We start from the raw sequence: 18,839 nt of genomic DNA, 5'->3' as shown, positions 1-18,839 counted from the left end.
TCTGTTAGTTCAATGCCAAGAGATAAGACCTGGCACACACACTTTCATTTAAACCACCTAGAGAATTCTATATATGTAGGTGGCTGGATTCACAAAGACCAAGACGTGTTGCATATCCTGGGACTTCCAGGGCAATAAAAAGATGAAACTACAGGGGTTAGGTAGGAACAGATTCCCTAAAATCACTCTGAAGATGACTATTTTTAATAATGGCCTTGGAGGTTCTTAGCAGGTACATCAATCCCTGTTCCGTGCTGAAAACCACATCTGGGAAGGCACTGTTCTCTCTCTCAACTTTCAAGAGGGACTGCTGATAACTGCTGATAGCATACCCTGATAACTTTGTTAACTTTTGGCTTTCTAGTTGTGCTTCCTTTCACTGGAGGAGACCAATTTGTTCACCTTTTCACAAAAGACAGTCGCTGCTCGCAGACCTAGGGGCTTATTTGGAGATGCAAAGCAGAAAATTAAACCTGGCTGAAATTTCCAAAGGTTGAAAGTGTTAGAGAAGGGAAGTGGGTGATTTAGTAAAATTGCAAAGGGCTGTAGTCCAGAAAGAAGTTCAATGCTAAAGATTTCTACTCTAAGCTACGGAGAAAACTGATATGGAAATTCAAGAATCTGGCTCAGAGGCAACACAGGCCAGTCAGGACATCCTTGCCTACAGCTAGCTGGGAGACAAGTTCTGGCAGGAGGTCAGAAGTTTAGTCGAGGTCAAATCACTTTATCCTCTTGGATGCCTCAAAATACAATACGAAAATGATCTGCGGGGTTATGGTGCTCTTCAATCACCCTGCAAATGTCCTTTCCTTCTTCCGACTCTGTTTAGGCTTATGCCAGCTTCCACTGTCCTCAGTAACCAATGAATCAAGTGTGTCCAGAACAGAGTAAACACCACAGGACATTGCCCTTGCAGCCTTCTTCACCCAGAACAACCTGTGATTTAATTGCTGCAAAGAGTGCAATTCTTTTCGGTTGTCATCGTTACTGGCGTTATGAGTGTTCCCGCCCACCCCAGAGCCCACTTCTTGGAAAGCACAATATAATCCCTGACTTGCAAAGCATCACACTGGGAGTGTTATAGCCAGGCCTATTGCTTTCTCATAGCCAGAGGGCCTGTGACCCAGTTGTAAACACTCTTTGGTCTATAGCAGAGAGTATCTGCATTGAACTAAACTAAGAAAGGAATTTTTTTCTATGTTTGTTTTTTTATCCTGAATTATCAAAAGCCACTGTGAAAGCAGGAGAAGAGTCAAGTTAATGACACCTCTCCATCTGCGCAATATATATACATCTCCGAAAATCTATTTTAAGGCCCACACACTGAACAGTAGCCACAGCTTCATTAGATCACAAGTGCTGGATAAAAATTCACATCACTGGTTTAATATCAATGATTTATAAGGGAAGAGATCAGACAGAATGTTTCTGTTCATGGAGATATGAATTTTGTCTTTTGAATTACAGAACATGAATCATCGCTGAGGAAAATCTTTTCTTTGTTTGAGATCCTTCACCTTTTGACATACAAAGAATACAATTTCTGCACTTTTTTCAGTTGTTGATAGTCTCCAATGAAAAATGTACTTCCTTGGAAGGAAGACTACACCTTCAAAATTGCATTTTCAGGCAGTGAAATTTCATTCCTTTGTACAGGAATTTTTAAAGCCCTTGGCAATATCTGCATCTGAAGTTAGACAAGAATGAAACATCCCACACAGGTACTAACACCGAAGAGTTTAGCTAACATTGTGAAGCTGTTTTACAGCAACAAAGTTTTACCAAAGTTAAGTTTGTACTCCTGAGCTTGGAGCTTATTTTCAAAGGTCTGATATTGCTGGACAACAGAGTCGATTCACATTCTGGTATTTTTCCTGCCCTAAGACAGGATTTTCATAGCTATGCTAGCTAACCTAGCTACTTATGGAAACATGTAAATGAAATATTAAAAGTAAATAATTATATGATGTTGCATGCCGATTATCTCACATAAGAATCTAGGATTGCAGCTATAAATCCTGATTGCCTTTTTGTCTGAGTGATTTAGTGCCAAAGGTGAGTTCAGCAATCAGATTTAAAGAAAAAAAAGCAAGAAAAAAAAGCAGCATTTTAAGAACAGTTTCCCACTGGAGAGAGCAAAGACCCTAACTTAGGACTTCTCCTGTTGCCAGGAACCCAAATGTTTTCACTTTTCTAGAAGTAAATTCCAATACCACCTACTTTAAACCATGAAAGACCTGGAAATTACATGTCTTACATATCTACAAATAACTGAATATGGTATTCCTGGGACATGAACAATTCCAAATACTGCAAAGAATCTTACTGTCTAACCACTGAGAGCATTTAACGGGCCCAATAAGAAAATGGGAGGAATTAATGGCACACATCCAGAGACAGAAGGACTCACACTTAAACAGAACAAGGACTGTACATCCTCCTGCTGTATGATATGCTGCCTGCAGAAACAAACATCAAACCCAGACTTCACCATTTCTCTATTGCCAGCAAAGGGACAAGGAAGTCCTGAACATTTCTTACTGCACCATAGAGGCTCACTGATGAAACAAGATGTTAATATTCTTCTGCCACCAAGGCTTTAATCATATAATGTCCCTTCTGCTTTTGTACTTTGCAAACAGAAGAAACTCAGCAAAACTCTTTGTTCCCCACCCAGATAAATCTCAGAAGAAACCGTGCTTGGGATGAACTGGTCAACTACATTAGTGAAAGCATAATAGTAACAAAGAATTAAACCCTCAAATGAGGAAATGTGTTATATTGCCATCAGAAGCTGGATACTGCATAGTAAATGAGCTTGAGAACACACTTTGTAAGGCATAGCAGAGATGAAATATTGAATATCTGCTTATTAAAAAAGACAGTTGACCTTGTCTTGTGCAATGGGAGAGCTGAGGTTCCTAGAAGCATAAACATATGACCATGCAATTAAGCATTGTGCCACAATCATTACACAGCACCCAACAGGGTCAATTACAATTGTAGAGACACCCAATTCTTCCAGCATTTGAATTTTCCATTTGCCACCTTTCCATACTTTTCATGCAGATTTCATGCTCAATTTGGAGGGCAGGAATCCTTATTAATATAACTAAACTTCTGCTTTATTCCCTACAGCACATAAGGCTGGTCAAAGACAAGCTGGGCCACTCTGAGAACTGAGTATACAATAGCTACTGAAGTAGTTCATGTTCCATCTCAAGCATGGCCTACATTCAAACCTAAATTTGAAGCCAAGCCATTTAGACAGAGGACCATGCTTATTTCCTTTTTGGTTGAAACCCTCCATTCTGAGGATAGCCTCGAACTCTTGCTACTTTTCAGCATGTGTTCAGCTATGCCGACCCTCTAAAGCATGTGTAAGGTTTGCAGGAAGCCAAACTACGGGCATTGTCTCACTAGCAGCCAAGACAGGTAGAGTGTTAATTACAGAGCATGTACTTGGGCTCTCTCAGGCCTGGGTTCTACCATAGTGGTGGAAATAATTAATTATGTAAATAAGTAATTATGGATCATTACATGAAGAAAGTAATTAGCTTTCACTGCTGAGGTATGCAGGTATATAACACAAACAAGGTCATCTGTTTATAGAAGGCAGTATTCCACCCAAGAGCACTGGAAACAAGATGGCTGCTCTAGCACAGCAAGCTGATAGTACTTGTTATTAGCAAGGTAACAGGGATATTATCTATCCACAGCCTCACCATCGGGGCACTGGCAACAGACCCTCACCTACCAGGCAGAGGAACACTGAAGTCCTCTCGGCAGTCTTGCCTGTGTTGGTCAGGTGTGGCACCTCTCCCCAGAGACAGTTGTGGTAGGGCCCAGAAGTGATCTGTGATACAGTAGTGTTGATATCAAGCCCAGATCAGATCAGAAAGCAAGCTGCATACGTGCACCTTGGGGTAGCAGGTGTATGTATACATATCAGACAGAATCTCTGTTTCAGTTTTCTTCTTCTCTATGTTTCTGTTTTTAGTGGAGTTGATGAAGAAATAAGGTAATTTCAAAACAAACAAGTAATGGAGGAAATAATCCAGCCTTTTTTTCTGTTCTTCCAATATTTGTTTCACATTTCCAGCTACCAATTCACAATACTTGGAGACAGAGTCTTGCATATCATCAAATCCATCTCTTTGTCAGGACAAAGTAATCTCTCTCTTTCATGGAACTCTCAAACTTAAAAAAAAATACAGCTTTTTTCTACAGCTTTATCCATCTTTTCTGATTCTGCAGAAAACAGCTTCATCTTTCAAATGCATGTTACCTGTGATTATCCTCAGGAGAAAGAAAACCACAGGGAACTGAGCTCCTGTGTCTTCTGGGTGCATTTCCCAAAACAGGACTTCTTGTTGCTAATCTCAAAGGTAACCCACCACATCACTAGAAAAGCTGCAATCCAGAGCTTTGACTGAGGTCAAATAATATTCCTCCAAGTATCCCTGTTTACTTTCTCTGCAGAGCGAGCCCTTTGCTATATCACTCAGGAGTCAATGCATCTCCAAGAGTCTTCACCACCCGGTACTCAGCCTGACTCAGCAAAGTCTAGATAGCTGACAGTATCCCAGGGAAATCCCCATTGGCTGGATGTTTCATCCAAGCTCAGTCTGTATGCATCCTACTCATGAACATGTGTATTCTAGTCTAGATCACCTTGGACTTGTAACAGAGGGCATCCCAGATTTCTTAAATGCTTTTACAGCAGTTTGCCCAGCAGCAAGAAAAAGCATCCACTGCCTATCTCTGGGAACACTTCAGTGGTCTAGCAGAAGTGACAGCGACTAGTGAAAACAGGGCATTAATTCATCTGCCTGCAACTCAGAAATTCATTATTTTTTTTTCCGCCTTGTGTCTAATGCAGACCTGTGTCATTGTTCCACCTATAAACATACATTGAACATATACTGCACACATATTGATATATTAATATATTACACTATCTAGATATATATTCATTAAATACATTATAAAAACAAAAATTTTTGACCAGGTGGGCGTTCTGAATCTGTCTGTCTGATAACTAATACCCTCTTTTAAATGATCATATGAATATCTTTCTCTGGCAGTGTCACAGGTAGACAATTCCCTGTAAGTACTTTCTTTTCTTAGACGCATAGTCCCAAATTTCTTTATTTGCAGAACAATTGTCGATACCTCTTTACAAGATGCACTATGCCACCGGAACAGTTCATCCTTATCTGTGCTTCCCTCCTGAATCATAAGGATTGGGTCAGATGTTCGGCACAGTTTGGACATAGTTTTGTTTATGGACAGCCACTCTCAGCTCTGTGATGTGACTTTGAAGCTTTTTCCCAGACTTGTTCTTAAGGCACTGTAACCTGCACAGAGGTAGGCCCTGCACAAGGAACTCTCTTATACTGAGCAGGACTTCCTCATTCTGTCTGCAGGTATTTTCTGTTGTTCTTTGGCATGTGATGTAAGTCAACACACAGGCCCTCATCATCAGAAACCCCTCCTCCAACCATTACCCACATTTCTTTCCAAGTTATCTGAGCTCCAGGACGTGAGGGTGAGGCAGCAAAATGGCCTTCTCCCTCCACACATCAATCCCTAAAAGCTAATGTACAGTAACAATGGTTTCAGCTATCTTAAATTAAGCTCATTTCTCTAATAAAGGTTTGTTTGGTATATTTGTTTTCAATCTCATTCTGAATCCTCACAATTATTCATTTCCTTCTCACACCAAATTGTATCATTACAAGAACCAACTTAAGTAGAAGAGAGTGTTTGCCAATGCTTAAGAACCTCAGATAAATGAAACTCTCTTTCTTTCAGATTAATCCCCTGTGAGTAGCGGAAGTCTACATATGAAAAGTAGAGTAAATTTGTCCCATGTCACCTGTCAACACCAAGAAAGCCTTGGAAGCAATACAGAAGATACTTGGATTGTATCTCTCAAAACCACACTGAATTATGACCCTTCTCACAAACCACAAATGCAAGCTTCGAAAGCACCCATATAGGGACAGAGAAGCCTCTAACATTTAAAATAATGTGAGCATTTAACACATTATGAGAAAAATAGACATTTTTCTCTCCTCAACTTCACTCTCTATTTCAACTTTGCAGGGCTTTTCAGTGTGGAAGGTGTGTTTAAACAGGGACAGAATTCGAGGGACAGTGCACAAGATTAGAAAGTTCAGTGTGGCAAAGTAATTACCTGGTTCTATCCAGGTGCTCAGGGAACTGGTCACAAATCAGCTGAAAACAGTAGTTCTCCACTGAGCATTATGAGTTGCAAAGTGTGTGCTGAAGGCCGGATCCCTACCTTGTCTCGAATCCCTTGCCTCATTACTTCTCTTTCAGCCTCCATCTTGGCATATTTGGCTTTCCTCTCTTCCTCTTCTTGCCTAAGGGCTTCCTGTCGTTCCTCTTCTTTCTTGGCAGCATCTGGGTCTTTCTCCTCATCCCCACCCAGCATCTTCCCCATGTCTTTGGTAGCCCCTAGAGAAAGCACAATAGAATGTCAGCCGTGTAAGAATGTTGGAAAACCACCATGATATCAGCTCTCTCCTTTCCCACACTCAGGACCTCCTTCCACTCCCTCTGCATCTGGAAAGGTTTCTCCTTCCACTGAGGAGGAGGCACACTCCCCACAGAGGCAGGAGGTGGGCAAAGCACCCAGCCTGACCAGCCTGACCTGGCACCGGTGGGAGAAACATGGCAGCAAGAGGAACAAACTACATCTGTAGACTTGCATGATGGCAACACAATTGGTTTGCAAGGGCAAGCTGCCATCCATAGAATGTTTTCACTCTATTAGCTCAGTCAAGTGACTGAAGGTTGCTTTTGGAGGGTCTTTAATGTAACAGGCAGGTGATAAAATCAGAAAGAAATTACACCAGGGCTAGGAAAGGAATTTGAAATCTCGATTGCAGGGATGAGTAATCAGAGTCTTAATTGTTGCCAGAAATTACATATCCTGTGACAGGTAGGACACAGCGTTAGCAAACATTTGGAGTTGTTAATGATTTCTAGGTTCCTACCATGGATCAGAAAGAAGCAGCATCTCTGCATGTCTCTTATCTAGCCTTGGACACACTGCCTCTAATGCTTAGTACATAGGTGGGATCCTGGCTCTGCCTGGTCCTCTTTCTACCCCTGCATGCACATTGGTTTCAAATTTTCAGCCCCTGTGTGCTCCTGAGCCAGCTCTTTGTTATTGTGCAAAGCCCTTGCACAGCCATGCGAATGGGGAGGCTTCTTGCATGTCCCTCTGTCCCCACAGGACTGCATAAAGGCCATTTACCCTGTATTTCAGAGGCACTTTTATTGGTAAATGACTGGCAATGATCCAGCTGGGGAGGAAAGCAGGGGCTGGGGAAAGGGGGAGGGCATTTGCTGGGATACTTCATCATCAGGGCACTGGAGGGCTGCAGCAGGATCAAGCTTGGTTACATGGATGAAGTGAAGACACATATCCTTTGGAAGTTGTATTGGACTTTGCCTGGAGCAGGAAAACACCCTGCATCATTTACTAAAAAAGGTACCTTCACCTTGGAAGAACATTGTAGGTGGCTGGTTACTGTCCTTAGTTCCTGCATCAGGACAGTTCCAGATTGGCTCCTTGCTGGCTGAGACTTAACTGAGTTAATCTGAGACAGCCTTGTTGTAACACATGCACATACATATATGCATATTTAACATCTCTTGCCTTGCATAAGGCAAAGTTATCTGGCCTTTTCAAAGGCTTAGACTGGAAGGACACACTGTCAAAGTCCTTCCAAGTAATTGTTTGTTGGCATTATTAGAGGCTAAGTGAAGGGAAGAAGTTTTCACAACCCCTTATCCCTCCCTTATAAATTACCTCTTCAGTGTGTCAGCAGTGCTGGAGGACTGTGTTTGCTCTTGCTTTCCATGACAGTTCTTGAAATGGTGATGGTGGAACCTCGATTCTTACAGGGAGAAACCTCTGCTACCTGTCAGGATGATTTCTCCTGAATTGCCCCAGAGATGATAGTTATTGGGTTAACTACTGCCTCTAACAACCACCAAGGAATTTGTTGAGAAGTGAGCAGATCCTGTGGCTTTTCCCCTCCACATTTCTTTTCCAGGTCACATGTTTTCCCAGATCCCTAAAATGAAAGCAGCCCTGAATCAAAAACAACCCTCCAATCACCCAAAATGTGACAGAGAAATGGCCCCTTTACATCTCTCATAGAGAGTCATGAGGAAACTGATCATTTTAAACCTGACAAGAACTGGTTGTTGTAGACGGTTTTTTGCCAGGTGGGAAATAGTAACAGTAAACATGACTGTCTCCATACAGCTAATTAACCACAAGCCTCTTGACACTTCCATCCTGTTGGGGAAACTATAGATAAAGAGAGGAAGACACCCAGGAACTCCAAACAAACCCCAGCTGGAATATTCATGGTCCCTAGATATTGTCAGCCACCTTCTACTGTCATTTTGCATCCCCCCCTGCAGGGTCAGAGTAATACAGGAAATCTGGCATTTTGAGGGCAAATTTACTCACACCATCTGGTGATTTCTTTCCTGGGATGCAAGCAAGCTTGAATTTCATAGCAAGTGGAAAGACAATGCAGACTAGTTGCGTCACACATCCCTATTGCAGGGACCTCCCTAAGCAGCTTTATTGTGCATAAATCATTGATGACCAATGCCACTAACACCTTTAATTTCTGCATTGCCCTCAACAAATACTTCCACTGATGATCAAACTAATTTGGGTTCAATAGCCTATCTCTTTTTAGCTCTCTCCGCTTAGAGCTACCCAGACAGTGTAATATGCTAGTTACTTATGAAGAGATTATTTTTTTCCCTTTAAGCACAACTTCTAGGCTATCATTACCTTATAATGTCAGCTCAGCTCATCATGTCAGGTATGAAATTGCATAGACTTCTTTTTCTTTTATCTCTTAGACAAGACCAAGATTTTGAATACTTAAGGCATTTGATTTTGCAGCTATTCAGCACACAGGACACCTACAAGAACAAGAATGTAGTTTTAGGATCCTCACAGACCCTCTTAATTCACCCCTGATTTCAAAGTCACCTTCTAACTGGGCGGAATGCTGCACTGTGGTATCACTGTTAACTAATTGGAAGGAAATGTATTATGAGAAGCAAAATTTTACACTACATTTTAACTCTGATCTCTTGTGTTACTTTTGGTATAGAAAAGCTTTTTTTCTGTTTCATTTGTTCTTCACCCTAAACTTTAGGCTTTGTTGTTAACATTCCCTGGATAACAGCTTCTGGTTTTAGTAGTTCAGCAGTGGAGGGTCCAGATAATTCATTTACATGCAACTAGATGCTGCGGTTACAGGTACAAGCAGAAGGAAAGAGCAAAAGTTCTGTCCTCAAGTCTGCTTTTGAAGCTTCCAAGGAAACAGAGGGGAAGGACACACTTACTGAATCCATTCCATATGATAAGCCTGGGACTTTTTGTCTTCTTTCACATCCCAACCATAACATCTACCGTGACATAAAGAGAAAAGAGAATGCCAAAGTAATCACTAATCAGTAAGGAGCGTCAATCAACATTATTTCCAATATCTCTAGACAAGGCCACAGGAAGAACAAAGAAATGGCTAAAGCTCCAGGACAACATGTGCAAACTGTCATCTTTCTGGCTATAATAAACAGCCCTGCCCCCAAAGGATAAAAAACTTCCATGAGGGAAAGCATCTTAGAGGTGGTTTGTTTAGAAGACAAGTGGCATGGCAGGCATTTCAAACTAATAGTCATTCGCTTGATCCATATGGGTTAAAGAACTAGGCAATCAGGTGTTAAGCCAAATACTATGAACACACTCAGATACACTTTCATGTGAAATTCGCTGGTTTAAGTTGTCATCAGCTGTCTGAAAAACAGTAATTCAGTTGTTGGGGAAGATGTGGGAGACATTCCCCACTGAAACAGCTGGAAAGCAGGTCAGCTGTCTGGAAAGCAGTTCTGCAGTAAAGGCCTTGGGGTCCTGGTGGACAAGCAGCTGACGATGAGCCAGCAATGCATCCTTGCAGCAAAGAAGGTCAACAGCCTCCTGGGCTGCTTTAGGAGGAGTGTTGCCAGCAGGTTGAGGGAGGTGATCCTTCCCTTCTACTCAGTACTAGTGAGACCAAATTTGGAGTGATATGCCCAGTTCTGGGCTCCCAGATGCAAGAGAGATACGGAGCTGCTGGAGTGAGCCAGCAAAGGGCCATGAAGATGATTAGGAGACTTGAGGATCTCTCATATGAGGAGAGGCTGAGAGAGCTGGGACTGTTTAGCCTTGAGAAGAGAAGGTCCAGGGGGGTCTCAGTAGCGTACGTAAATACCTGATGAAAGGGAATGAAGAAGAGGGAGCCAGGCTTTTCTCACTGGTGCCCAGTGACAGAAGAGATAATGTGTACAAACTGAAATACGGGGAATCCCATGTAAACATAAGAAAAAAAATTCTGGGGTTGCAGAAAGAGGCTGTGGAGTCTTCATTTGTGGAAATGTTAAAAAATTCATAGGGCACAGCCCTGAGCAACATGTTTGAGAATGGGATTGGACTAGACAATGCCTGTGGATCGCTACCAACCTCAGATATTCTGTGACTCTGTGACTTTTACCTGTTACCTCACAAGTAAGTGGTTTAAATGACAACTGAAAATTACTAAAGTGAATTTTGCACAGAAAAGGGTGAAAAGCACATACCCAAACAGATCCTGCATCTGAACTGAAGGAAAGTAAATTCTTAAACTGCGTAACCTCTGTCACAGGAGCACCACCTCCTATGACCTAACCCTTCAATAGCTCACTGACATCAATCCAGCTTTCACACAGAATCAACTTGCAGGAGCAGTGCTCAATTTGTTACTTGTTAAAAAAAAAGAAGAAAAGAAAAAAATTCTCCTAAATATTGACATGCAAATTTATTTGCCGCAAAAGCTATATGGGACAGGATTAGGATTTTTAAGGATGACTTACAGAGAAAGAGATTAATAGGAACATCTTGGGCATTCTTAATTAAGCAAAGGATGATGGAAATTTGCCCACACCATTGCTTCAGGTAAGGTAATTAAGTGAAATCAGAAGAATTTCTTTTGCACAAACCTCATTTCATATTGCAGACAAATAGCACCCCCATACCTGTCTTTCAAGAGGGCTGCATATGTGTGTGCTTAGACCTCAGAGGACATTGCAGAAGTTCCGCCCCTCGATCACAGATGTCAGAGGAAGCAGTGAAAGGTTTACCTGAAACAGGCATGCCCTGAGGAAATTTTGCAGATGTTTTTTGGTAAGATTATTTGTGACTGAGCCATATTTAGATCGAACAGACAAGACAACTGATGTCTCAGAATTTCTAAATTACAGCATGATTTTTATCACATCATCCAGATCTGGAACTAATCACAGAGTACTACCCTGGAACAGGAATGGGTCCCTAATTTTTGCAGCACCACTTCTGAACCAGAACTAAGAATGTTTTATTGGTATCACTGGAGAAAAACCTTTTTCATCAAGGCCATAATGTAAAGCTTATGTATGGTATACAAGAAGTCCTTTCCCCATTTTAAGGCTCATGAAAAACGCGAATTTACCATTAAGAAAAAAGCCTTATAGCAGTCATTATGGGACTCCTTACTCTGTCCAGAAGTCAAGATACTTAATCACTAATTTGTCAGGAAAGGGTAGGCTGGCATTTATATGAAGGAATTTCATATGCAAATTTTTCCCCAATATGAATCATACCTAAAGGAATCAGATCTTGTCCAAGTGTTTTTGTCCAAGTGTTTTTGTCCAAATCCCTTAGATGTTACAGAGATGCTTTCAAATTATTCCCTTTGGCTACTGTGACATAAACTTTGTCTTCTGTTGCAGCCAAAACACACACCAATTGGTGACATCCTTTTAGACAAAATACAAACTGAACGTCTGTTCCCCTTGCCCTCAAAATATGGCATTATATTTCCAACCTGTTTACCTTCCTCCAGCAAAGTCATCACATCTGCTGATTACACCTGAATGAACTAGACTAGCTGAGAAAGCAGTTCTCACCACCAGGGTGAAATCCAGTTCCCAACAGGGATGGTTAGATTCAGGATTTTGCTCAGAGATGTGTCCGTGTGTGCTGGGTATCTGGCTTCCCGTTATAGTAAATGGAAGCCCACTGTGACTTTCCGTTGCCTCTGTCTACCACTTAAGAGTGAGGTTTCCTACAGAGCCTGAATCAAAGCCTAGCAAATGGAGTCCGAAGCTGCACAAGCTTCAGGTAAAGCACACTCCCACCTTTGGTGAGTTTAGATATCTATTTGCCATGTTAATACCTCATGTAGACTCCTTGGCCTATGTGTCTTACACAGCAGGATGCAACTCCACCTATTCTGATCTAGAAAACAGTCAGCTAAGCAGCATCCAGATTTATATAGACGTCTTAGTCAGAGACAGAGTAAAAACCCAAAACTACAGTCTACAGGAGCAGAATAGAGGGTGAGGGGTGAGTGTAACTTCTGCTAGCATAAAATATAGACAAGAAACAGCAGGCTCCCAAACATGTTATGTTTGGACAGCAATCCCAGTCTAATGTACTTCCTTTCACCCTAAAAGAAGAAAGAGTTGTTTCCAGCATATTATCAACCTCCCCTGCAGCTAAGACAAAGTGATAGATGAATGATCACTAAACAGCATTTTACAAAGAAGCTAGTTCAGTCTCAAATAAAACACAAAGTAAGGAGTATGTATTCTACAGCTAGACCTAACCTACTCATCTCTAGAAATTGTCTGGATTTTTTCAGTACTACTGCAACACACTGCCACAATGCCTTGCAAAATCAACTGAATCATCCATGAGTTTTTCTGACTCCCAGAAATGAAACATTCCCAAACTTACTAGTCGTAGCTCATTGTCTTATACACAAATAACTCTGCAACTTTGTTTAAACCCAAAAGGAATGTAAATTTTCCCTCTTAGGTCTGGGTGAAAACAAAACAATGGCCTTGGGACTTTTAGCAACCAGATGGGTCAAGGACGAAGGAATAAAGAGCAGTCGATAATGGATCAGCTGCACAACTTCATTTTTGTCTTTCACTCTGAGAGTTCTTGACATTACAAGATGGTTTTGATGCCTTGCACTTTCCCATAGTTTTTTGTCTTGCTCTTCTTTGAAAACAAGACTGGGAAAATATGAGTGAACTGAGATCTTCAGGATCTCTGCCCAGTAACATCTCCTGTGTTACTTTCTAGGTTATCTTCCGAGACTTATGGTCTGTATATTGCGAGCTTTTCAGACACACCATGCTGCACCTGCTTTCTTCAGTGTCCCCATCTGTAAAGCAGCAATGAATCTAGATGCCAATCTTGCTCCAAGACTTCGTGTTCTGCAGAGGTGCACAATGTAAGGCAGCTCCTGATTTCTTGCTTTTTTTGAGTCAGCTTCCACCAGGCAATGCCTGTTTCAATGCAGAGTTTGGTACAACCCAATGGAAAGTTATCGGAGTTGACATGAGCAAAAGAGGTTACAAACTACGTAATCCAAAATCACTGTATTCAGACTAGGGCCAGTTCAAGAACACTTAATTGCATGGACAAACTTTTTCTTGTCAAGGATGAGATCAAAATAACTCATCCATAAAGAACCAGTACATACTGTTAGCTGTTCAGAATAAAATCTTTGACTTTTCCACACTACTGGGGTAGCCTGGTTGTCTGCCTGGTTTTTCTGTCCCATTGACAAAAAGCGGAAGGGCAGAGAGGGGCCTGGCACACAGGATTCTAGGCCATTGCACTTGTTTTGGAAGCAAAAGTCTTCCTCATATCAGTACAGTAAGACGATAGCCAGGAAAGATATTGCTGCCTATGTCCACATTAACCTTCTGCTCTTTGCAAGTACAAAAAGTATTCTGACCTCTGCTCTTCATCCATTTAGGAGTAGAACAAAACAATGCTTTTAGGAATGTTTTGGAAACAAAAGAGTACAGCTCCATGCTTGCTGTATAAAGATGTTTTCCTGCAAATGTTTGCACATTTCTTCAGATAAGAACAAAGATGCCTCTACTGTCTGCCTCCTACTCCTTCAACTGGGAGGTAAAGGTGCAGGGTCTTTTCCTTCTGCAATTCTATTAGCCACCAGATTACTATTTTCCATCAAAAAAGTAAATACCACACCAATCCTTTCAGCTGAAAAAAACCCCTGACTTCCTCCTGTTAAAGTTTCAATAAAAATGTGACAGCCTTTCAGGAGAGTATCACATGATATTCCAAAGTGGTATTTGCATGAATGAAATACTGTGTTTATACATCAGTACTGAATAGCTCCAAAGGAACCATCACAATTTATTAATTAACTATAACTAATACACCTACTGAACGCATTAGTGGTTTCTCTTTCATAAACAAAGAACTGATGCCAAGTTCACTTAAGGAGCTCACTTGAGAAACCATGTCTCTGAAAATGCCATTTTCTGGTCTTTTTGGTACAGTGGGGATCTCTGATAAGGATCATTAACATTGTATTAAATGAAGAAATTCTTAATGAAATTCAAAACTCAAAGCAGACATGGAACTCTTTCTCTGTTTACTTTTCCAGATCCACTCAGCACAAGTGCCTTTACACAACAAAGAAGGGGCATGTTTACATGCATTTCTGCTCCCTGGGCCCTAAGTTTTTGGCTTTTTTCCAGGCCATTGAGATGCCTATCCATTTCAGCGTTAAGTTTTCTGAGATATCACAGAAAAATAATATTGGAAGCATCCCAGAGAGGTCCATCTGAACATATCAAGTGGTGAGCCATGGATCATGGGTACTGTGCAAGTTATGTACTGGCAGAACACAAATGAGCATGAGGAAGGAGTAGAAAAGGAGTACTCAAAGCTTCAGTTTACTTTGTTTATAAACGAACACTATTGAGAAAAAGCTGCACAGGAAGGTATGGATTTTTTTTTTTTATTTTGTTCCTTTTCCCCACACACAAAGTTGTTAGATTACCTTCCAAATAAATGAGAATGCAAGACACAAGTCTAGTCTTTCCCTTGCCCCAAGGATCAGCCTTATGCTCTTCCTGCCAGCCTTTTGTCTGATCTGCTATCGAAGGACAGTAGAGTTGAAGGCAAAACAGTGAACAAGGCTGTGGTCAATAGCTAGCTGGCTGCTGCAATACACCACACTGCAATACAGGCTTGGTCTGCTTTCAGTGTTTTCATTTTTTCCTCCATCTCCAGATCCATGTTGTTGATCTGCTTGTTATTTTCTCAGCATCTGTGGTAATTCCCATTCCTCAACCTAGTGAAATTGACTGACTTAGTCCTTTCTGTTCTCTGAGTGCTCATGCTGGGATCTAAAATATTCCCTACCGTCAGCTAACTAGGAAAGACATGGTCTGAGAATAGCCAGCACGTAGAATAAAGGCTTCACTGAGACCCATCCCATGTAAGAGGTACCAAGACAAACAGATAGAGGTAATAGTGAGAAGTTACTCACAGAATCAGCACTGTGACAAGAGACTAGGTGATCAAGACATTAGGGTGACCGTCAGCACAATATCTATTGCCCAGCTTTCCTTCTTCCAGATCCTGTGATTTTTTACCACACCTTGATCTGTGTTCACAATGCAACGTCAAAAAACTCTCCAGCCTCGCCATTCCCTGCACCTTCTTCCAAAAAGGGTCCTGAACAAGCAGCCATTTGCTCTGACTGTCCATGTTTAGACAGAGAAGCCTTTATTCCTGGGGACCTTTGCTTCAGCCATTCCCCCTCCCCAGACTCCGCTTTCTCTGTCTCTGGTATTTTACTTCAGTCTTTCTCTCTCTCCCTCTGTATCCAGCCACACAAACTGCATTGCTCAAAGGTCTTCATGTTGGGAAACAAACTGGTAAGTTGAGCAAACTCTGTGTAAAGGTACTTGAAATATGTAAGGATATTTGGAGGTATTCGGAACTCCAACTATTTGGAGGCAAATGCCTCTTCTCACCGCTATGGACACGCCAAGGAAGACTTTAAAGGCTGATGTTGAAGGGCCTTTTTCAAACTTGGTACAAATCCATGTGGAGGCACATAGAACTTTCCAGGAATTATTTTTCCTACATTTTTCTGAGATAGCAGTAGGTTCTAACGTGCAAGAGCAATGTTTCACTCTGCAAATGGGTATTGAAGCCCAAAACTGAATGAGCTAGATGGCCATGTTAACAGAACATAATGATTTTCCTACTTTACAAGCTTCTGGAGAGTCTCCTTTGGCAGACAAAAGAAAGCATTCTTTTTAAAACAAGACCTTGCCAGGCCCATCAGCACCACTTTAGCTAAAATCTTAGTCTCTATGTTTTTTCCTCTGTGAAGTCTCCATCTCTGCACAGTGGTAGCTTCTCTTTAGCTGTGTAGAGCAATACAGTACTTGCACACAAACCAACATCTAATCTCAATGGTACTTGTGCATTTGTGCAACCAATGGATGTTATAAGTCTCTCTTCTATTTTCTCTTTCTAGCTTACAACTATCAATTCATGTATTTAAGTGAATTCTTCAGTTCGTGTATGATTTATTCCTTTGCACTGGGGCTAAGTCCTTTTCATACTGCTTTAACCAGATCAATAAGAAGTTGCCTGTGAAACGTATGTGGAGAAATCATTTTCAGGTGACATTCATCTGATCTGATCTCAGACCCACAGTAACACCATCCTGGACATACGGGCCTCTCTCTTCTTCTTTTTTCATAGAATCATAGAATCATAGAATAATTTAGGTTGGAAAAGACCTTTAAGATCATCGAGTCCAACCATTAACCTAACACTACCAAGTCCACCACTAAACCATGTCCCTAAGAGCCATGTTTACATGTCTTTTAAATACCTCCAAGGATGGTGACCCAACCGCTTCCCTGGGCAGCCTGTTCCAATGTTTGATAACCCTTTCGGTGAAGAGGTTTTTCCCAATATCCAATCTAAACCTCCCCTGGCGCAACTTGAGGCCGTTTCCTCTCAACCTATCACTTGTTACTTGGGAAAAGAGACCAACACTCACCTCGCTACAACCTTCTTCCAAGTAGTTGTAGAGAATGATAAGGTCTCCCCTTAGCTTCCCTTTCTCCAGACTAAACAATCACAGTTCCCTCAGCCACTCCTCATAAGACTTGTTCTCTAGACCCTTCACCAGCTTCGTTGCCCTTCTCTGGACACACTCCAGCACCTCAATGTCTTTCTTGTAGTGAGGGGCCCAAAACTAAACATTGAACGAGGTGCGGTCTCACCAGTGCCGATCACTTCCCTGCTCCTGCTGGCCACACTATTTCTGACACAAGTCAGGATGCTATTGGTCTTCTTGCCACCTGGGCGCACTGCTGGCTCATATTCAGCTGGCTGTTGACCAACATCCCCAGTTTCTTTTCTGCTGGGCAGCTTTTCAGCCACTCTTCGCCAAGCCTGTAACGTTGCATGGGGTGGTTATGATCCAAGTGCAGGACCTGGCATTTAACCTTGTTGTTTGTTATTGGTTTTGCTTGTTTCTTTTTAATTGGCAATCACAATTTCCATTTCATGACAAACTAGAAGCAGTCACGGGCCTAATACGTATCTGTTATTCAGAATGACCTGATAGGGCTTTTTCCAGGTTGAAGCAGGTACTGCATTTTATAATCAATTTGTGAAAGATGTCAAACACTGTTGATGGCCTGTCAGTGGTATCTCATTTGTATGCATCTGAGTCAGTGTTCTTCTTACCTCTTATTGCACCATGCACATTCGATTTAGTATACTTAATATTTCTGAGCAGTGAAATGTTCACTTCAGTTGATTCATTAGCTTGCAAACCTCCTCTGCTGTAAAAAATAAGCACACTTCCTAGTTGAAATAGTTTACATTCCCTGTTGGACTTTCATTCATTCTCTTTCTGTTCTGTGACCTCTCGTGAAGACTACAAGGCAGCATGAACAATTATTTTCTGATACATAAGTGTATTGTATGACAAACAGCTATTAATATCATAAGAGGACACCATTTCATGTCAGAAACTATAAGGTGGTGGTACATGACAAGATGATTGAGACGAATTTACAACTCAAACGGGAGAAGACAGAAGCTGTGGGAAGGTTATCATCTACCTCTGAGCTGGGATAAGGTTTTACAGCAGAAAGAAACCTAAGGCTAGTAGAGGTGTCTTGATACAATCTGTTGCACTTTGGTTTTGAAAGGTTAAAAAAGTCTCAATTCCACACATACACACATTTCACATTCTGCAGGAGACTGGTTTCCTTTTCATCTGAGTGCATCATTCTGCAACACTCAGACCACGATGAAGCACTTCTACCATTGACTTTGTAGACACACAGGCCCTTAGGAAAGGCTGACTATTACATCAGTCACTGGTAAAAGTAATAGTCCTGTTGATTGCAAATAGCCTGTCTGGAAAAGTGGTAAGCTCACCTAAGCAGGTCCCATTGAAGATTAGACCAGCAAAGCAGCTCAAAGAACAGAGTTTTTCTGCAATATTTCAAACATAATTTATATTTCAGTGTTGTTACAAAAGGCTTTACTGCAGTCTGTATATGTGTTTAAACAACACACCTGCAACTCCAACCTTGTCATACAAGGGAACAACTGATGATGCACATGCAAAGCTCAATGTGAGCAGGGCCAATGTATCCTGGTCAGCTTGCCCCAAAAAGATACCTTGGGTTGGGAACACACCATCAGACTAACCCAGCTCATCACCTTACTGGCCCAGATCCCTTCAAGGTAAAAGTTAGGCTTTCACTCCCACATGCTTTATGCAGACATTTTCACAAACGGATATCTTGAAGGAGCATTCTCCCTTCCCCATCCCACACTGATGCTTGCATCTACTGCTGAAGAGCACCAGGTCATGAGCCTTTAAGGT

The 18,839-nt window shown here is 41.6% G+C and overlaps 1 protein-coding gene across 2 annotated transcripts in view; it reads right to left on the bottom strand.

Annotated features, from left to right (window-relative positions):
- CPLX1 (complexin 1) overlaps positions 1–18,839 on the bottom strand; it is a 129,041-nt gene that overhangs the window by 43,679 nt on the left and 66,523 nt on the right. For both annotated transcript variants that reach the window (XM_075138349.1, XM_075138348.1), the window contains one exon: positions 6,311–6,486. In XM_075138349.1, coding sequence (XP_074994450.1) covers positions 6,311–6,486 — 176 coding nt within the window. The remainder of the gene's footprint in view (positions 1–6,310; positions 6,487–18,839) is intronic.

Source organism: Calonectris borealis, chromosome Z (genome assembly GCF_964195595.1).
Source record: "Calonectris borealis chromosome Z, bCalBor7.hap1.2, whole genome shotgun sequence".
Classification (NCBI taxonomy): domain Eukaryota; kingdom Metazoa; phylum Chordata; class Aves; order Procellariiformes; family Procellariidae; genus Calonectris; species Calonectris borealis.
This window is presented reverse-complemented; position numbering and strand designations above follow the sequence as displayed.